Here is a 19663-nt window from a genome sequence, read left to right as displayed (position 1 = left end):
ATCTACGGCTTTTTGAAGAGCGTTGAGTTGGGTGGGAGCCACCGGTGCACCGTGCTCGTGATGGGGTTGAAACAATTTGTAAGGGTGAACGAAATAAACGGCACAGATTATGTTAGTTTAAAAATGACATCTTATTTTAAAATATTTTCCCTTCCCTTTCAAATCAATACTGTCTTAAAATAACATATCAAATTCATATTCTTCTTAAGTAGTGTAACGTAGTGACAATAAAGTTTACAATTATTAATTTAAAATACATATTAAAATATCTTCTGTAATAATACAAAGCTAAATTTAATACGGATCAATTTGCACAATAATTACATAAAATATACAGTACACATAATAGTTAATACAAATAAAGTAAAATGATTACTTCCATCACTTTTTTTTGCGAAACATTAATGAACTATATTTTAATCGATAAATAGAATCTGATAACTATTACATTTTTTCAGGCGAGGTTTTTTTTAATCGAGTCTTCAACGGGCTATTTTACAGTAGCATTGCCAGTGTCCATGGGCGGCAGTGAGAACTTTCCATCGAATGCATGCTCGTCTATTTATTGTAGCAACAAAGAAAAATATTAAACATCCATAACAAACCATAATATGTGCTGCATAATTAATAGTAGTAATATATTAATAATTAATTAATTTTTATTTTTATTTATTTATGTTTATACCGTTTATTTTTGCTTCGTATTACACCAAATACATTGAAGATACTTATGAAATTAAACTAAAATAACTGTTAAGTTAATAATATTTGGCTCCATTCAAAAGTGTACTTTGAACGGTAGAAGGATAATTCGTATCCACCCGTATGCTTCGGATAATGAACGCAATAGAAGGAACGCCAGACATATAAATCACGGTTGTAATGCTGCAGTATCCGGCGTCTCTGCTTATTGTGGAGACAGAGCCTGGTCCTCGTCGAGCCATGAGGGTGCCTCCGACCGGCAACACTTGCCATGGTAACGACAGCAGGGAAGGGACGCACGATTTATTAATGTAGGGGAATTACTTTCCTTTTACCGTGTTTCCTAAGCTCGTCTTTGTTTTTTAAATAGGCATTCAAAGGGAACGCGAATGCGGTTCTTGTTTCAGGAAGCGTGAATTGATGTAAAATTCAGGAGCTTACATCTTATACAGTTAGACAAGTGTTTTAATAAAGAAAGTATACCTAGACAGTATTTGAATCAATATGTATGTACCTAGGCGAAGAATACAACTCAGACAACACAGAAAACAAATTGATATAACAGCGTAGTTTTTCATCGTCGCGACGTCTGGTCTGTCGGATAAACAATGACAATACCGATGTGTCCTGCTTCAAATCTTATAAACGAGCTTTATATTATTTAATTGAATTGTCTGTAAAATTGTTTATCAAGTCAAGTCAAGATTTATGTTTTATAGAAATAGACAGTCTCTCGGTGTACTTGGAGTAAAATACTTATCGACGTGGATCGGAAATCTCAATCATACTACATTTTCTCTCTCTCTCTCTCTCTCTCTCTCTCTCTCTCTCTCTCTCTCTCTCTCTCTCTCTCTCTCTCTCTCTCTCTCTCTCTCTCTCTCTCTCTCTCTCTCTCTCTCTCTCTCTCTCTCTCTCTCTCTCTCTCTCTCTCTCACTTCGGTCGGTCTCTCACTGCTGAGGATCGTGACTCCGTTCGATTCCATCAATCAGCTGTCGCCAACGATCCCAATTTGTAGCTTGGTGGAGTGCGTCGCTGACAGGTATCCCCAGTTCCTCCACTATTTGGTCCGACCATCGTTTGGGACCTCTATTACATTTAAACATCATTAAATTGCTAGCATTTAATTTCAATTACATTTTTACATTCAAGAATGGTTTTGTTGCACCGTACCCGAATAAGTCCCTTATTTTCTACTCAGTGCTAGTTATATTATTAGTGTGGACTTACAAGGTCATGTTTGAGATGAAAACTTCTTGCAACAATAACATATTATATACGAATCTTGATAATAGGCAGGCGTCTAACTTAAATTTCATTCGATGGGGTCAATTCGGATTGATATTGGAGTGCATTCGGGCTTTCAATAATATAGAGATTCGCAATCGCTTTTAGTATGGTTTGGGTATCTGCCTATGTAGGTGTTGATTAAGTAAATGACACAAAGGATCCTCAAGGATCGGAATGTCGGATAATTCTTTTGTCTGCCCCTCAATTAATTAAGATAAGAAGCGATATATAAGTAGTTTTTCGTAGCGTTGTCGTATTTTCCAATTTGCTGAGGTTAATGAGCGTCTGTAACTATTGACTATCAGCTGAGCTGTATGCCCGTCTACCTTTAAAGACAATAAGGAAATTCAACAAAAACTTTTTTAATAAGTAAGTGTAGGTACTGCTGCCTGCTTTGTGAGATCTTGTCGAAATATCAGTCGCATTGGAATAAATAAAGCATCTTGGTCTTTAAACTGTGACGTATTTCGGTTTGACGACTGAAATATGTAGACCGCGGAACCAGCACTACGGGCAGGTTCACAACGACCAATTATTCGTGCTCACAATATAATTAGAAGGAGAGTTCAGAAGCGAACATAATATGGGTACACGTGGATAGTGCGAAAAAGTAAGAGTGGCACAAGTATGCCGTACCCGTATAGGGTCGGCGGGTCGCGCATTCCTATCTATATCTATACTTAATATATAAACCTACAATGGTTTTTACGGATGTTCCGTTAGAACTACTGAACCATGCATCCGTTTGACTTGAAACTTGACATCCATGTAGAAACTACATGTACTTAATGGATAGGCTAATATTTATATGAGTGTTAGACTACACTACTTTCGGGGGCGTTAAGGATGAGAATCTTTGTGGGGGTAAGAAATAATAATTTTAATTTTAAATGTCCAGCGAAGCGGACGGGTACAGCTAGTATCTTATATATTAACTGGCGCATCTGGCAGACATAGTAGTCTTGTGCTGGAAAAAAAAACTAAATAAAGTCCAATTGCAATGCCACTTACTGGCATCTAGTCGTAAATCTAAAACGTTCAGAGAAATCAATCAATGGTATACAAAAACAAAAAACTCGGTCCAGTCACTCCAGTCGTTTAGGGGATTTTCAGTAACCGACACCCATAAGATTATCTGTCCTAATACAAAATTTGAAATTGTTATTTTTTTTAAATTTTCTAATTATTGAACTTTCAAAGATGAATTAATTACTCGAAACTAAAACATTAGAATTAATCATGATGAACGTTTTTCATGGTTTCTGAGTTGTATTTAAATTATTGTGTATGTTTATATTATAATGTTCGTACTGTTTCGAAAACATTCACGAATGTCGTAATAACAATTTCGGTGAGTGGTCAGTTGGCCGCATGTGATTTAGGGCGCGAATTAAATTCCACATTATTTATATTAACGTGTGTACAAATTTTAATGACTGCGCGAAAACGTGTTACGTAGTGTTTCGTGAGTAAAAATATTATTTTTTTTGTAACACGAAAACCAATTGTGATAATTAATGTCGATGATATGCTTTATTACATTTTTTTTTGTTGTATTTTCACTTGCTAATTTGTTTTTGAACTTTAAAGCATAACACGAGAGCTAAGAGATTATTTCTTTCTATTTATTAGTTAATACTAAAGTATTCTAATAGGTAGATATTTCAGGCAACGGTGAGGGGAATCGAAGATATAACACATAAGGTCCATAAAAAACAATTGTATTTAAAATAATATGGTGACATTTCATAAGATCTGAATTCTAACTATGCGCACTACATTCGTTTAGGAACACTGAAACACAGGTCTGGACACTTAAAAAGTCCAATATTGACTCACAAAATTGCTTTAACTCAGTAAATTCGATAATAGTAAAAGCTTATTGCAAATGTCAACCTTATACCATGAGCTGAGAATTGGAAATGCTTTCAAAGGTTGCCCGAGGGAGGTGTAACAGCTCGCCTCGCTTATTGGCATGTCCTTAGAGCTTCCTTCCGACACGACAGGAAGGCGGTAAGTCATAACTACTAAACACCACTTATAACTATCAACATTTTCACTAAGCTCATTACAGGTTTGTCTACTAAAGAACGTAATGTTTTTTGTATTTATAATTTAAAGTTTTACGGTTTCATTACGGACAGAGTCTGTCCTAACTGTCAAATATCTAGAGTATTCTAGATCAGAAGATCTACCAACATGTTCATAGTAGTTAGTTATATAGTCCCGCGGCAACTTGTTTTAAATGTATTTGTTTAATTATTTTTTTATTGCTTAGATGAGTAGACGAATTCTCGGCCCACCAGGTGATAAGTGGTTACTGGAGCCCATAGACATCTATAACGTAAATGCCGCCACTCACCTTGAGATATAAATTCTATGGTCTCAGTACAGTATAACGGCTACCCCAATCCTCTAACTGAAACGCATTACCGTATCCTATACGGTAATGCGGACTCACAAGACGTCCTACCATCAGTAACTACGCAAATTATAATTTTGCGGGTTTGATTTTTATTACACGATGTTATTCCTTCACCGTGGAAGTCAATCGTGAACATTTATTAAGTGCGTATTTCATTAGAAAAATTGGTACTTGCCTAAAGGATTCGAACACCGTTACATCGCTAGATAAGAATGCACCGTCGACTTTTAGGACTTTAGGTCACGACGATTTTTTATATTATAATTAAAATAAAAATTACACGCATCAATGTAAAAATTTATTTAAGTTATTTTGTTGCGTGAATATGTGAACGAACTCCCGGTCCAGTTAGTGTTAAGGCGACTTCGCGGCCGAAATCGCAGGATGGTGGTACCTACCCCAGGGAGCTCATAATATACCCAACTGATAAAAATGAGTAGACGATTAAAGTATACAGCTAGGATATGCAAAGAACTCTGCTGCCCATTCTCCGGTCCTTCGACTATTCACGGTAGGTACACCGGAAAAAATGGGGCTATGTTATTCTAGACCGATATCATACTACACACTAACCCACTGTTTGTTTATTAACGCTACACTCAAAAATAACTACAGCATTTGTGTTTCAAACACACTATTACTATACACCAAATAACACATATTATTATTATATCAGGTAATAGAATATAAGGTTAACACGTCAAAACTCTGCACAAAGACTAAAATTTATATTCCTTTTTCAATGTCTCCAAATTTGCTACAAGGGGTACAATCTTTCTACGCGTATGTTTAAACAGTTTAATATTAAGTATAATAAAAACGAATGTACCAATTTAGCTTACGTGCAGAGTTTTACCGAGTCTAACTTTGCACGCTACGTCATTTGGCATAGGTATATTTCGTACGAACAAGTTGGACTATTCCAAAGGGGTACCGACAGAAGTGTATCGTTTCAACGTAACAAAGTTATACTGTTTTCGTATGTGCTCGACCATGGAAATTAACGGAAATAAGTTTGATGGTACGGCCTATACCGATGCAAACTCTCGTCTGCTACACCTACACCTTTGTTGTGTTCATATAAAGCTATTTCCTGTTTTTCAAGCATTTATTTTATTATTAACAAAAAGTCAAATCAAAATAATTTAACATAAATCAACTCACACAGTAGAACAGATTTTCCAATGCGCTTGAAGGAGGCACAGTTCCCAAGATACTGGCTACGTTGCCTCATTGGACAGCCAGACTCACTCTCTGTGCAAAGTACCAGCCAGCCTTAGCATCACGTTAGCATCACCTCCTTCAAGCGTTTTGAGAAATCTCCAAACGCTTGAAGCTTGCTTTTCCTGTTTTTAACTTCTAATTAAGTCTCAAAACATTTGTATGAAGCTATGTTATATGAGGTTTAGCGACACGAACCATTAATACGTGTCTGTTGAACAGATCTGCTTCTGGAATATTGGAATAAGCTATGTACTTTCATTTTAGTCACGTACGATGTCGTTAAACGAACTCTAAATATTAGTTATAGGCAGATAAAAGACATGAACACAAGCCTTAATTAATCATTCAAATAAAAGTATCTGAGCATTGCAAACCATTTGTTTGTCTTAACAACAATAGTTGCACCTGAGGCTAATGAGGTGTTTACCCCCCATTAAAAATAACTTAATATACCTTTACTTCAGCATCCACAAAATTATATTTATTCGGTATTTGTGTCAATATAAAATTTTTAACACAAAAAATAGTACAAATCACTTTTAACAATCTTTTAATTCAGTAAGCAACACCAATAAAACTCTCAACCAACTAATTAGCCAAGTTTCTTGGACTTTAAAAACTAGTTGAGTTACGTCGGTAAACTCTGCAACTTTAGGTTCAGTTTTGGTTTCACAGTTTCAAGGAGGTATTTGAAAAAATGTTTTGGTACTTAGTACAGTAATAATGCTTAATATTATAAAAGTATCCAAATAAAAACAGATTGTAAATATACGAGTTGGATAGGTACCCTTTCTATAAATATAAGCATACATCGTTGCTGAAAAAGCTAATCGAAATAATTGTTTCGGGCAGCTCTATACTAAATTAAAAGGGATTGATCTCGAGTAGATGTCGTGTAGAAAGCTGCCATTCTGCATTTGTGTGTGCCAAGGCAACGAGACGACGCGTAGGTACGCGGGGTCGACGCCCGAAAGCGGCGGGACGGGGGTGCACGCGCCAGGGTTGCTTTGCACTTCCGACTCGCTGCACTCATTTCCGCATAAACAGTACCCGTCTCGCTAGAACAAGATGTAGACCTAGCACGCACTAGCGATGGTACCTACCAGAGATTTAATGCAGCTTGTACTACCATTGTTAACTAAAATGAAGAGTTATTGAAAAGTCATCCTTACGTAGATGCGATCGACAATAGCGACGTTTTATTTGTTGACTATTTTAAGATCAATATAATTGTAGGTAATACACAATAAATGCTTTTTGTATTTGGAATTTAGCATTAGACTCGAACAATTAAACACGTTAAAAGTACAACCATGCAAAAATTCGTTAAGGTATTTTCTAAAGGAGCTTACTTTAGCCACATCCTTAAATTGGAAATTCCTTGTTAACCAACAACTCGTAAAGTAATTAAACAATAAAATGATTAACGAACTTTAAAAAGTTTCGCGTACAACCTAATCAGTACAAACCGGCTACAGTTAAAGAAGAAACGCAATTTGAAGTTCCTCTTAAAAGTTTCGAAAGCGAAGGAGCGTGGGTGAAATAAAACAAAGGCAGAAACGCACCCGTCGCGGCACTCATGCTGAGTGCTCTGCTTTGTGGATGGCTGGGCGATACAATGCAATACACAATACGTACGTGCAAACTAGTCGCCTACGCCACTGAACACAGGCAAATAGCTTGCGCATTACCAATCGTGTAAAACTTTAAAGCACCTGTTTGAAGTGTGACGTTTAAAACACGCAATTTTTGTACATGTCGCATTTCAAGAATAACACGACTAAAAGCAATTTAACTTAAGGACGTACCGAGAAGGAACACTCCAATGCGAGCTCAGTGAAGCACCAATCAACATTCTAAATTTGACGCGGTGAACCTGCTCTTGAATCGAATCCGAAATGATTTTCTTTAAAAGGAATTCCACTTGATGTTCGGTCCTTAAGCTCGACCGTGCTGAGATCATTAGCGAGGTGAACACTAATGAACCTCTCAATCGAGGACATAGATCGCCCGAGGAGACAAGACCCTACATCGAGATAACAGTGTCTTCTCGAAATATCGAATTTTTCCTATCAAATACCCATAAATCTTCATAGAAAAGTCAGCAACTCTGCCTTATATTCTAATTCGCAGAATATTAAATTCTTCTAATTTTATATTATTTCCATAGGAATGTTTTACAAACAATGTAAATGTTATTTCAACACAGCCAAATAACAATTGGAAGGATATGTTAGCAAATATTAGAATAATCATCACTAAAAACTATTTGACTCCACGTAGGAGACGTATTAGGGTCCTATTTCTTCTCTATCCCGTCTTTCATCTGACTAGGTCGAAACTTTGAAATATTATTGACACGTTAATAAAAGTTTTGTCATAACACCATCAGTTTAATACGACTGCGGCGTATGAATAGCTCCTACAATTAGGTATATAAAATTAGCGATTGTTACAGTAGACTGTGGACGATCCATTAAACTTCTATCGTCTTTAATAATATCTAATCTAAATTTAAAAAAAATCAATGTTCATTTGAATTTCCCTTTGTTTATCACCTATGAATTTTTAAACCGTTTATTCGATTGTAATGAAACTTGGTACAGTTGTTGTTAGAGCTCCAAGGAAGGTTTATGTCTTAGTATCATCAAACAAGGATGGTCGTGCCGAAGCGGTTTCAAGAATTCGATACAACTAACAATAGCGACAGGAGGGGTGACAACTTTCATCACTGATTTATAAAAAAAGGCCATATTCATGACATATACCATAAAACAATAAAAATTATGCATTATTATAATATATGAATTTCTAGTTTTTATTTTTTTAGGTAACAATTACAAAACATTTACTACAAACTACAAATGTATATTGCGTCTAAATTTTGTAATAAAATATTTTAAAACATGTATTTTTAATAGCTTATAATATATTCCTTTGTTATATCTATTTACGTCTCCCATGTCCCGGCTTTATTGAAAAAATATAAGAGAGAACGAAGCGAGCCCTCCACTGTATATGCCGAGAGCTGATCGAGAGTCGTTGCAAGTGCGCTCTTCTTTCAAAAGGGTTGCTTTGTGCCATCCGCTGGAACCACTTCGCAAAACAGGGGACACACGATCTTTACAATACACTGAATTTTAATGTGTGTTAAGCTTGTATCGGGCGGCAGACGGGTTCACGACTAATAATTTATGAATTAGCTTTATTTTCGTAAATTACACTTGTCTTTTAATGAGCAGTATGTCGTTTAAGAACTAATAACCGGAACTTTCTTTGTATGATTAAATATAAATCTATATATAAGTATATAAAAATGAATTGCTGTTGGTTAGTCTCGCTAAAACTCGAGAACGGCTAGACCGATTTGGCTAATTTTGGTCTTGAATTATTTGTGGAAATCCAGAGAAGGTTTAAAAGGTAGATAAATATGAAAATGCTCGGAATTAAATAAAAATAACAATTTTGTTTTCCCTTTGATGTGTCCCCCGTCGGACGGATTCCTTTTGTTTGTTTTAAGTTTATTTTATACAAAAGTTTAGGTCTTTTATTTATCGATTGAGGCACTACGAAGTTTTCCGGGTCAGCTAGTACTTTATAAAAATAAAGCAAAACGAACCACAGATCACCATAAAATATTTAAAAGTTTCAGCGCAAAAGCTATGTGGAATGGCGTAGTACAAGTAGAATTTAGCAATACTTCCTCAAGTGTTTCACAATTAATTTTATTTCTCGTCTTAATCTTGAACGTCTTACATTGGTTTAGTGTTAATAATCTGTTATTAAATAACAAAAAAACAAAATGTATAAAATTTACCACACCCAATGTTAGACAAGTAGACACTAATATCATTGTAAGTGGAGAGACACTGGAGCTTGTTGATTCGACAGTTTTTCTTGGTATAACAGTTGATTCCAGGCTGCAGTGGGGTCCTCACATATGCAAGTTAGCGAATAGACTTAGTTCTGCAGCGTTTGCGGTAAAAAAAATACGAACGTATACTGATGAAGATACGGCACGTCTAGTTTATTTCAGTTATTTTCATAGTGTTATGTCCTATGGCATTTTGCTGTGGGGCAATGCTGCCGATGTCGAAACGATTTTCATCCTGCAGAAGAGGGCTATTCGTGCTATTTATAATATGCACCCGAGGGAATCCTTGAGGGACAAGTTTAAGGAAATCAAAATTCTAACTTTAGCGTCCCAATACATTTTTGAAAATTTATTGTACGTGCGTAGAAACATTGTAGAATTCCCCAGAGTCTGCGATTTGCATAATGTGAACACTAGGAACAAACATAGGCTTGCGTTACCGGCGGCTCGAATTAAGAAAATAAGCAACTCTTTCAGGGGGCTGGGTGTACAACTTTTCAACAAGATCCCACAAAACGTTCAACTACTACCTGTTCATAGATTTAAGAAAACTGTCAAGGAACGTTTGTGCAACAAGGCCTATTATAAAGTTAAGGATTTTTTACTAGATGGCACTACGTGGGAATGAGGCGTTCGCTCCTGGCCTTTTCATTTTTCATTATTATTATTATTTATTTGAATTGTATTTTTTTGACTTGTCTTTTTGTATACTGTAAATATGTTATCATGTTTAAAAAAAAAAAAAGAAGAAAATAGTTGAGAAAATACATAAAAAAGCCCGCTGAGTTTGTTTCGCCGGTTCTTCTCAGGACTGTGGCTTTTTTGGAACCGGTGGTAGAGTTAACATTTTCTTTTACATTTTGACATTCAACAAGTGTGTTTTTGATGACATCCAAGTTGAAATAAATGATTTTGAATTTGAATTTGAATTTGAATCTGATACTTTCTTTTTTTTAAGCTGTACAAATGCTTTTTCACACTCATTATCAAAATTAAATATTGTTTCTTTCTTAAGTAATTAATAGAATAATTCTGTAAATTTTTTCTGAAATATCCGGTCAAACCCAGGAATGATTGTACACTTTTAATATTCATGCCATTTGATCAAATTACTGCAATCTAGAGCTGTTTTACATTTATTAGTTGAATAACAAGTTTCCCGCCAGCATTACGTAATACAATATTTTTATTTGAATTTGCAATTGTATTGAAATGCAAGCGTATTTCTACGTAAAAACACGTGGAGTATTAGAAAGAATGAAACGTAGTTTACTTAATGATGGAACACCGTTACCATATCGTTATCCTGTAATTCGGTTCTAATGGTGCCGTTAAGGAAGTGTTCCGAAAGCGGCCCGAGTGGCGATGAAGGAAATGAGTTCAATTTACCATTATCTCGGAGAATTGACTGCCGCGACCTCGCTCGCTTCTTGTTACACTGTCTTATTTAGTATGGGAAACCAACTAGAAAACCATACGGAAATTGCGAGGTTGCAAATTGGGTTCCCTAAACATTTATTAGATTTTTTGTCCTTAATCAAACTATAAGGGTCTGGTCAGTTACTAGTTTATACCGTGAAAAAATATTAGAAAAAAAACAAAATGTGTGCAATTCACACGTGGTAGAAGTGAAACCTTCCAAAATTAAAAAACAATGATCCTAAACGTCTTAAGTATATGTAAAATTTTGTCATTAGTAAATAATTGTAAGGTAGCGCCCTCTGTGAATTGATATTTTAATTTCACGTATAATCCTAAATTAAAACTCACTACAAGAGCTTTCATACACACGTTAGTATTAAAAAATCTCACAGATGGCGCTGTATTAAATAGTATGTATATTTCTGTCTCACTCTTTGCTGGCTTCATCCTACACATTTTTGTATTTGTGTCTCTTACCTGTCGTTTTTTCCGTTGCATCCGGTTTGAAATCACAACGATTCTAAAGAAGTTTTCACTTCAAAAAACACGTGTGGCACTCGGGGACTGCTGCATATTGCATAGTATAATTAGACAATAATAATTTAAGATTAAAACAATAATAAAATAAGACCAAACTATACTTATTAACATTAACAAAAGCAAAACATTAACGGTCCCCTTCACACTCATAAGCTAGACCGCGCGACAGAAAGGGGCAGACTTTTCATAATGCGCATGCAGTACGACGTCACGTCGCGCGCTTATTTACAAACACTACACAATCGCAACGTGTGAATGTGTTGAACGCAAGCTACATGGTAAGCGGAGTGGGGGTGTTAGGTTTTATTTTCGTTACGGAATTTCTTGATTCGGTCACCGCGCCCAAAGTCCGCGATAAAACCTTTTTTTTATGATTGAAAGATTACTGGTGACCCGAAGGCCTTCCAGTTTCACCAGGACAGGTGGGCGAGCAAAGGCTCAGCCAGGAGGGGTGGGATTTGCTAACAACTGCCAGAGCGCCTCCGAAGGAGACCTAACAACTCAAGAGCAATTGCTTCGCGAATGAATCTACTACCGGATCGGAATCGCGACCCGCTGGGAAGATCCGGCGAGAAACTCAGCGAGCTGATGCATGGGTTAGGTTGCACGTCGACCTCTTTGTCGAGTTCGACGAGTACGGTTACCGGATAAAAGCTATGCAATAGCTTAAAAATCTACCAAAGAAGTAATTCTTTTTTATTTATTCGTTTCAGGGCGAGTGATGACGTTCAACGGTCTTTGGAACTCTTGGACCAAGTGCTGAGTGAATACGACGAGGGCGAGCCTCGGTCGCTGGATACGCGAGCCCCGGCCGCACCCGCCACACCCGCAACTCCGGCTACACCCGCCACGGACGACGACTCGCCCCTCGCCGGTCATACCTCGGAAGACGATGGATACATGAGCATGAACGGGAGGAGGTGAAATCTTATTAAAACCTGAATCATTAAACGCATATAATAATATAATCATAGCCTTTCACATTTTTTATTATTGCTTAGATGGGTGGACGAGCTTACAGCCCACCTTGTGTTAAGTGGTTACTCGAGCCCATAGACATCCAGAACGTAAATGCGCCTCCCACGTGGTGGTAGGACCTCTTGTGAGTCCGCACGGGTAGGTACCACCGCCCTGTCTATTTCTGCCGTGAAGCAGTAATGCGTTTCGGTTTGAAGGGTGGGGTAGCCGTTGTAACTATACTGAGACCTTAGAACTTATATCTCAAGATGGGTGGCGCATTTACGTTCTAGATGTCTATGGGCTCCAGTAACCACTTAACACCAGGTGGGCTGTGAGCTCGTCCACCAATCTAAGCAATAAAAAAAAAAAAAAAAAAAAAAAGATATTAATTCTAAGGTCTCAAGTATAGTTACAACGGCTGCCCCACCCTTCAAACCGAAACGCATTACTGCTTCACGGCAGAAATAGGCAGGGCGGCGGTACCCACCCGCGCGGACTCACAAGAGGTCCTCCCACCAGTAATTACGCAAATTATAATTTTGCGAGTTTCATTTTTATTAAACGATGTTATTCCTTCACCGTGGAAGTCAATCGTGAACATTTGTTGAGTACGTATTTCATTAGAAAAATTGCTATCCGCCTGAGATTCGAACACCGATGCATCGCTCAACACGAATGCACCGGACGTCTTATCCGTTAGGCCACGACGACTTCAAATCTGCGCCTACAAGCCAGAAAACTATTTATAACAGGCATGCATGTTGTGCCAACCCTATTTAGTTGCATAGCGGACACTTAAAAGACTAAATCTACATTTAGGATTAATGAATGAGATGTTGTTTTTTCCCCAATAAAATACCAAATTTTAGTCATAATTTTTATTGAAGTCCAAAAATAAAATAAAAAATCCTTAATTGTTATATATAGTTTTCAACTATATGTACATTCAATAATTTTATATGTATTGTCTTTAATTATTCTAAGTCCAATGATAATTTCGATCGTGCTGCACTAACCATGGTCACCGAGGTCGCAAATGTACTAAGAATTGCATTATTACATTATTTCTAGGAAACAGTAAAATGTACGCTCACTCAATTTATGTATAACAAATGCGTTGTACAAGACCGTATTTTTGCGAGTTGTTTAAAAGCCTAAATACTAAAAGTAAAGATTAAAAACTAATGAATGGCTTCTAGGTTTTCTAATAAACGACCGCGAGCACCTCAAATACCAATTCGTTTAAGTAAAATAGTTTTGTATTAAAATTACAGAGCGAAGTTTGCGCTGGGATTCCGTCCTACGGAGGAACGCGAAGAATCTACGCTGCCGGATGCGCCGTCGCTGCACTCGCCACCGCCTCCCGAGGAAGCAGAACGAATCATATCGACATTATTACCTAAGTACGTAACAATCTAACTCGGTCTTTAGTCATCATCATCATCATCATCTTAGGCCTTACAGTTCTATCTTAGGTTTCACTGGTGGTAGGACCTTTTGGGAGTCCGCACGGGTAGGTACCACCACCCCACCTATTTCCGCCGTGAAGCAGTAATGCGTTTCGGTTCGAAGGGTGGGGTAGCCGTTGTAACTATACTGAGACCTTAGAACATAAATCTAGAGGTGGATGGCGCATTTACGTTGTAAATGTCTAGGGGCTCCAGTAACCACTTAACACCAAGTGGGCTGTGAGATCGTCCACCCAACTAAGCAATAAAAAAAAATATTTACAGCCTAGGGTGGGCCTTAGCCTGGTCCAGTATGTCTCTCCAGACTGCTTTGTTCAAGGCTTTCTCCTTCCAGTTCCTGACACTGATAGCTTTGAGGTCGTTCTCTACGCCCTCTAACCATCGGTCTGTCTTTAGTAACAGACTAAAATAGCGAGTCATTTATTTAACTTACACTAAAAAGCAAGCTAATGCAACATGTTGGCTAATGGCCTAATGGAGAGAACGTAGTTTTTCCTAATATCTAACAGACAATGAAGTAGATATGGTAAAAATCATAGAATACTCAGTGTTAATGATGTATTTGTTGAAAGACGGGCTAACGTGGAGGAATGTAGTAGTTTAGCCGTTGTAACTATACTGAGACCTTAGAACTTATATCTCAAGGTGGGTGGCGCATTTACGTTGTAGATTTTTATGGGCTCCAGTAACCACTTACCACCAGGTGGGCTGTAAGCTCGTCTACCCATTTGAGCAATAAATAAATAAAATGAACATTTAACCACTTTGGCTATACCAGGAGTACAATCAAGGTTCTTGGTACTGCTAACCTTGATGTTCCAGCATATCTTTATATTTTAATATCAAAAGAATCAATATGTCGAGATTTTAAAGCTCCATACTAAATATTTGGATCTAAGCATCATCTCTCTCTTTTCAGGGCATCACCAGCGAAAGTCATAGAACAACGTGAATCAGAAGACCAATTAGAATCTATTATCAGTATAAATGGAATAACTACAGCTACGCAAACAACATTTGTAAGTATAGGCCAACCAACCCAACTAATAATTAGTAGATTCTAATATACTTAATAATTTGTTGAACGAAATTCTCACTACCTGTGATTTACAATAATTTATTTTTATTATTTTTTTAGTAAAGACCCCAAAAATATAACATTAAAAAGTTTGACTCTTAAAATCAAGAAATAATAGTCGATAAATTTATGTATTTCAGCCGAAAACAAAACACCAACGTCCGTACGGTTGGGAGAAAGATGACAGCATCGGCTTCAAATTGCAACAGCCTCCTGTGCCGCCGCACAGATTTGCATCTCTAGGTCACGGCGGCCGGCCTGCACCTGATGCGGCAAATGCCTGGCTTCCTCCTAGGCATAACATTCCAATATGTAACCAAAAGAAATCACCCAGTTTCGAAAATCCCCCATTGCTTCCCTTCATGGGTTTCTCCGCCGAATTCAACGATAAGCCTTACAATGAACATCCAGTTACCATTTATCCGGGACCTAACTTGCACAAACAGGTGCATTCTCCCACGTACGCCATTCAAAAAGTTTCGCCGTCTAATACGAAAAGCTCAGAGAGGAAATCGAACGTTAAACGTGACAGTAAATCTGATGGAGAAATGCTGTCACCTAAAGGCAAAATTCCGCCACGGACTCTCGCCGGTTCTATGGAAAGACATAGAGAAGTGTGTAGGGGATCCACGGAGGAAATACCGCAAAGTAATAGAAGGAGTTCTAGCAAGAGTAACGAGGAAGAACATTTTTCAGACGATTCCCTGGAAGAATCGTTCCCACCACCGCCGCCGGCAGTTACAACACCATCAAAACGCAATTCTATCGCTTGGGAAGTGTCACTTGATGGTGACGATCCTCTGCTCACTCCAGGAAGCACAAAAGTTAGTGAATCCCATTATTTTGAAATAAAATATTTAATCATATGTTATGATTTCGCCTTATAGTCAAGTATTAAAATATGTTTAGTTTAACATAATTTTTGGTAGCGGTTTTCAACGGCGACATCTATAGCGGCAACAGAAATTGTTTCCTCAGTCAAAGTCTGCTTTCTGCTCAGTTAAAGGCAAATTTGTCTTAATACCATTAAACGGTCCCAATTAAGTTTTAATGACCGTCTTTCAGGTTATTGGAAGAAGAAGACGAAAATCAGGAGAACAATCACATTCGAGTACCAGTTCCATACCTCAAAGACTTGATGACGATTGGGGAGATGATTATTGGCCACCACCACCACCACCCACTCAATGTGAACTACCCTCACCCACATCCGATGCTGAGCCAGAATACCGAAGAACCCAGGAGATTGCTTGTGGCACATACGTTATAAGAAAAGGAAAAACCAGAAAACAGCTTCCCAGTTTCAATAAAAATGCCACCAATAAAGTAGCGAACACAAGTAATCTCTTGAACAATCATAACTTAAATAGGAGTTTGGATACAGACAAGTCCATCGATGGGTCAAGTTTGTCTATAAGTGGCTCCGGATCGGTTGGGTCCTACAATTCCAGACCAAGTTCAGATCTCAGTTTGCCTCAATCGAGATATAGTGTAGATTTAAATTCGCGATTGAGTAGGGAACTAAACACACCTAATTCTAGATATAGTATCGATCTCTGCACTCCAAATTCCAGATTGAGCAAAGAAATAAACTCACCAAAATCGAGACTCAGTTTAGATCTTAATAATGGTCAGGAGAGGTACATTACACAAGAATATTTCGGTCACAGCCCGAAAAGCAGGAAAATGCCCAACGATAAAGCAATTCATACCAAAGGAAACATGGTGCAAAACAAATTGTCACCTCAAAACCGATTTACGGACTTTAAAAAGTACTCATCGACTTTCGACAACATTCAATCCTTGATTAGAGAAGGTAAAGTAGAAGAAGCACCACCAACAGAGTGCAACGAGACAGTTAACGAATTAATGACAGTGCCTCCTAATATGGTGAGAGTCGTCTCTCTGCCGAGCCTTGGCCCGGATGGGGAGAGCAACAGTGCCAGTCGGCAGGCGCTTATCACCACCGTTGAGGAGGAGGAGGACCAGGAAAGTGGTGATCCTGGCTCCAGCGGTGACACCTCGCCTCTGCGCAAAATTGAAAATAACATTAGCGCTATACTCAGCCAAGGCCGGGACCAAAACCACTTTAATCCGTATTTACAAAAAGACTGGAATATTCATAAGGATGAATACTGTGATGAAGTACCTAACGATATAATAGAAAACAATTACCGTTATAGTTCTAGAGAGAGACAGAAAAGACATGACATTCAAAAATCATCAAGCCACAATGAAATACAAAACCAGCGCTCCATTGATCGTCGCGATCGCACCAAGAGATCAAACAGTATGCACAAGTCAACTAGCGCCAAAGATGTACCCGTAGGCTTAATGAGGCAGCCGTCATCATCTGATTCTGCTGTATCGAGCAGTGGAGATTTCCCACTAAACGTCCAAATCGTCGAACATTCATACAGACATCCGCCGCTGCCTCCATCTCCAAATCTAGGTCACGAGCTGGGACCGCTGCCGTTGACACCGGAATCTCCAATATTCCCACCATTACCACCATCTCCCGTTGAAGAAGTTGATGACGAGTATACCGAAATAATGCAACCGACCGAAAAACGACGTTTGAAGAAATCAGACACGTTGCCGACTACGACAATGGACTCTAAAAGAAGGTAAAGTCTTTATAAAAATTCCATACCCAGTATTGTAAATGTGATTAATGGTGTAATTAAACCATAGATCGATCCTGAAGTATGTTCTGAACTAGTAAGAACTGATCACAATTTACGTACCATTTGTGTACACTCGAGGAGTTTCACAAGTTAATGTCTATTTAAGTAACCTACTAGTAATAGGGTTCATGCAATATGTTAAAAAAAATCATCTATTATAAATTAATAGCCGATTAACAGCTGATTAATAGCCTTTGCAGCAGGCACATGGAAGGAAAAAAAAGTAATGATATAAAATGTATATAATGATATTTATGTGTTAGATTTTTTAAGTTACTAACATAGATTATAAGTAATTCTTACGAACAAAACGTTATGGTTTTAAAAAAAAACTGAAATAAATTATAAATAAATAATAATAAATATATATCTATATCAAAATAAAAGTTGATGTGCCTGTGTGTATATTCACTATAGATTTCTAAACGGCCGGACCGAAGTCGTAGAAATTTTCAGGAAATAATTTTATTTACGTAGCGGGTACTCCTGTGAAGTTTAGTGGAGATCGGGTCAAAGTAGAAAATACTAAATTATAAATATTTCATAAAATATTGTAGAACGTGTTATGCTAGTTTTTATTGCAAATCTTATGTTATTTGGTACGTCGACAAGAGATTTAGATGGAATCTCCATAAGCCAGAAGGGGATAGGGGACCCTGGGAGTATTACTATGGAGTATTAGTCGAACTCGTAAAAGAGTTCACAGTGAAACCTAATGGTTCGCAATCCAATCTGATAGTAGATGTATTCGCGAAGCAGATGCCCTTGAGCTGTTAGGTCTCTATCAGCTGCCATCATGTGAATGCCGTCGTCCATTTTGAGTCCGGTTTTCTAAATCTCAGTTTTTACAGTACAACGAATGCGCCATCTTTCAAACTGAAATGCTTCACGGCAGAAATAGGCAGGGTAGTGGTACTTACCTGAACGAGCTCAGAAGACGCCACTACCCGTATTAAACAGGACATGCACATTGGCGGATTTAATGCCCGGGTCATTCTCTACCAGTCGACCTATGATGATCCAGAAAAGAACGTGTTAGGTGAATTGATTGATAGAAATAGGCAGGGTAGTGGTACTTACCCGTGCCGGCTCACATTACGCTCTACCGTCAGTACTTTTACAATTTTGAATGTTTCGTTGTCATTAAAATGAATTTTAAATTACAGGCCTTCGGAGCCCCCCGCAGTACCGCCCCACCGCGATACAACTAACAGCTTAAAGACGAGGTCGATGGAAACCAGCTACAACAAAAACAGAAGGAACAGTAACTTTAAAAGTGGATCTACTGATCGCAGAACGTTACCTACAGGTAAATATTTGAACTTACCTCAATAAGATAAGCTAATGAAATTAATTGAAAATAGATAATTTTTCTAAATAACGCCCTAACTACGAACGCGTATAAATGCAATTGAGACTGGACCTTATGGGTCAAGGCGAGTAGCTGCATTCACATTGTGCTCTCGATAAGCAAATGTCGAAAACTGCATGATACCAGCCGGAGCGTGAATTCGTTTGTTCACCCACACAAAAAAAAAAACAACCACTATTCGGTATTTAAATTTTCTAAACTAAAGGGCTCACCATCATTTTTTTTAAATAAAAAAATCTGTGGGTTGTAAGAATGTTACACAGCGTTTTATCTTCTATTAATTATTAATATTTCGCTTCCAAAATGACGACACATAACACGGTAGGTAATACATAGTTAAAACACGTCAAATAATAATAGGGCTGTTTATTAAATTTTTTTTTGCTAGATTGATGGACGAGCTCACAGCCCACCTGGTGTTAAGTAGTTACTGGAGCCCATAGACATCTACAACGTAAATGCGCCACCCACCTTGAGATATAAGTTCTAAGGTCTCATCTCTTCATAGTTACAAGGGCTGCCCCACCCTTCAAACCGAAACGCATTACTGCTTCACGGCAGAAATAAGCAGGGCGGTGGTACCTACCCGTGCGGACTCACAAGAGGTTCTACCACTGGTAAA

The 19663-nt window shown here is 37.8% G+C and overlaps 1 protein-coding gene across 6 annotated transcripts in view; it reads left to right on the top strand.

The window, feature by feature from the left end:
- LOC101741121 (uncharacterized) overlaps positions 1-19663 on the top strand; it is a 150264-nt gene that overhangs the window by 94106 nt on the left and 36495 nt on the right. For all 6 annotated transcript variants that reach the window (XM_062668262.1, XM_021351206.3, XM_038021767.2 and 3 more), the window contains 6 exons: positions 12189-12395; positions 13710-13838; positions 14824-14923; positions 15123-15806; positions 16048-17609; positions 18836-18978. In XM_062668262.1, the coding sequence (XP_062524246.1) occupies positions 12189-12395; positions 13710-13838; positions 14824-14923; positions 15123-15806; positions 16048-17609; positions 18836-18978 (2825 nt within the window). The remainder of the gene's footprint in view (positions 1-12188; positions 12396-13709; positions 13839-14823; positions 14924-15122; positions 15807-16047; positions 17610-18835; positions 18979-19663) is intronic.

This window comes from Bombyx mori, chromosome 4, assembly GCF_030269925.1.
Source record: "Bombyx mori chromosome 4, ASM3026992v2".
NCBI lineage: Eukaryota > Metazoa > Arthropoda > Insecta > Lepidoptera > Bombycidae > Bombyx > Bombyx mori.
The sequence above is the reverse complement of the archived record's forward strand: the minus strand, read 5'-3'. Positions and strand labels throughout refer to the sequence as shown.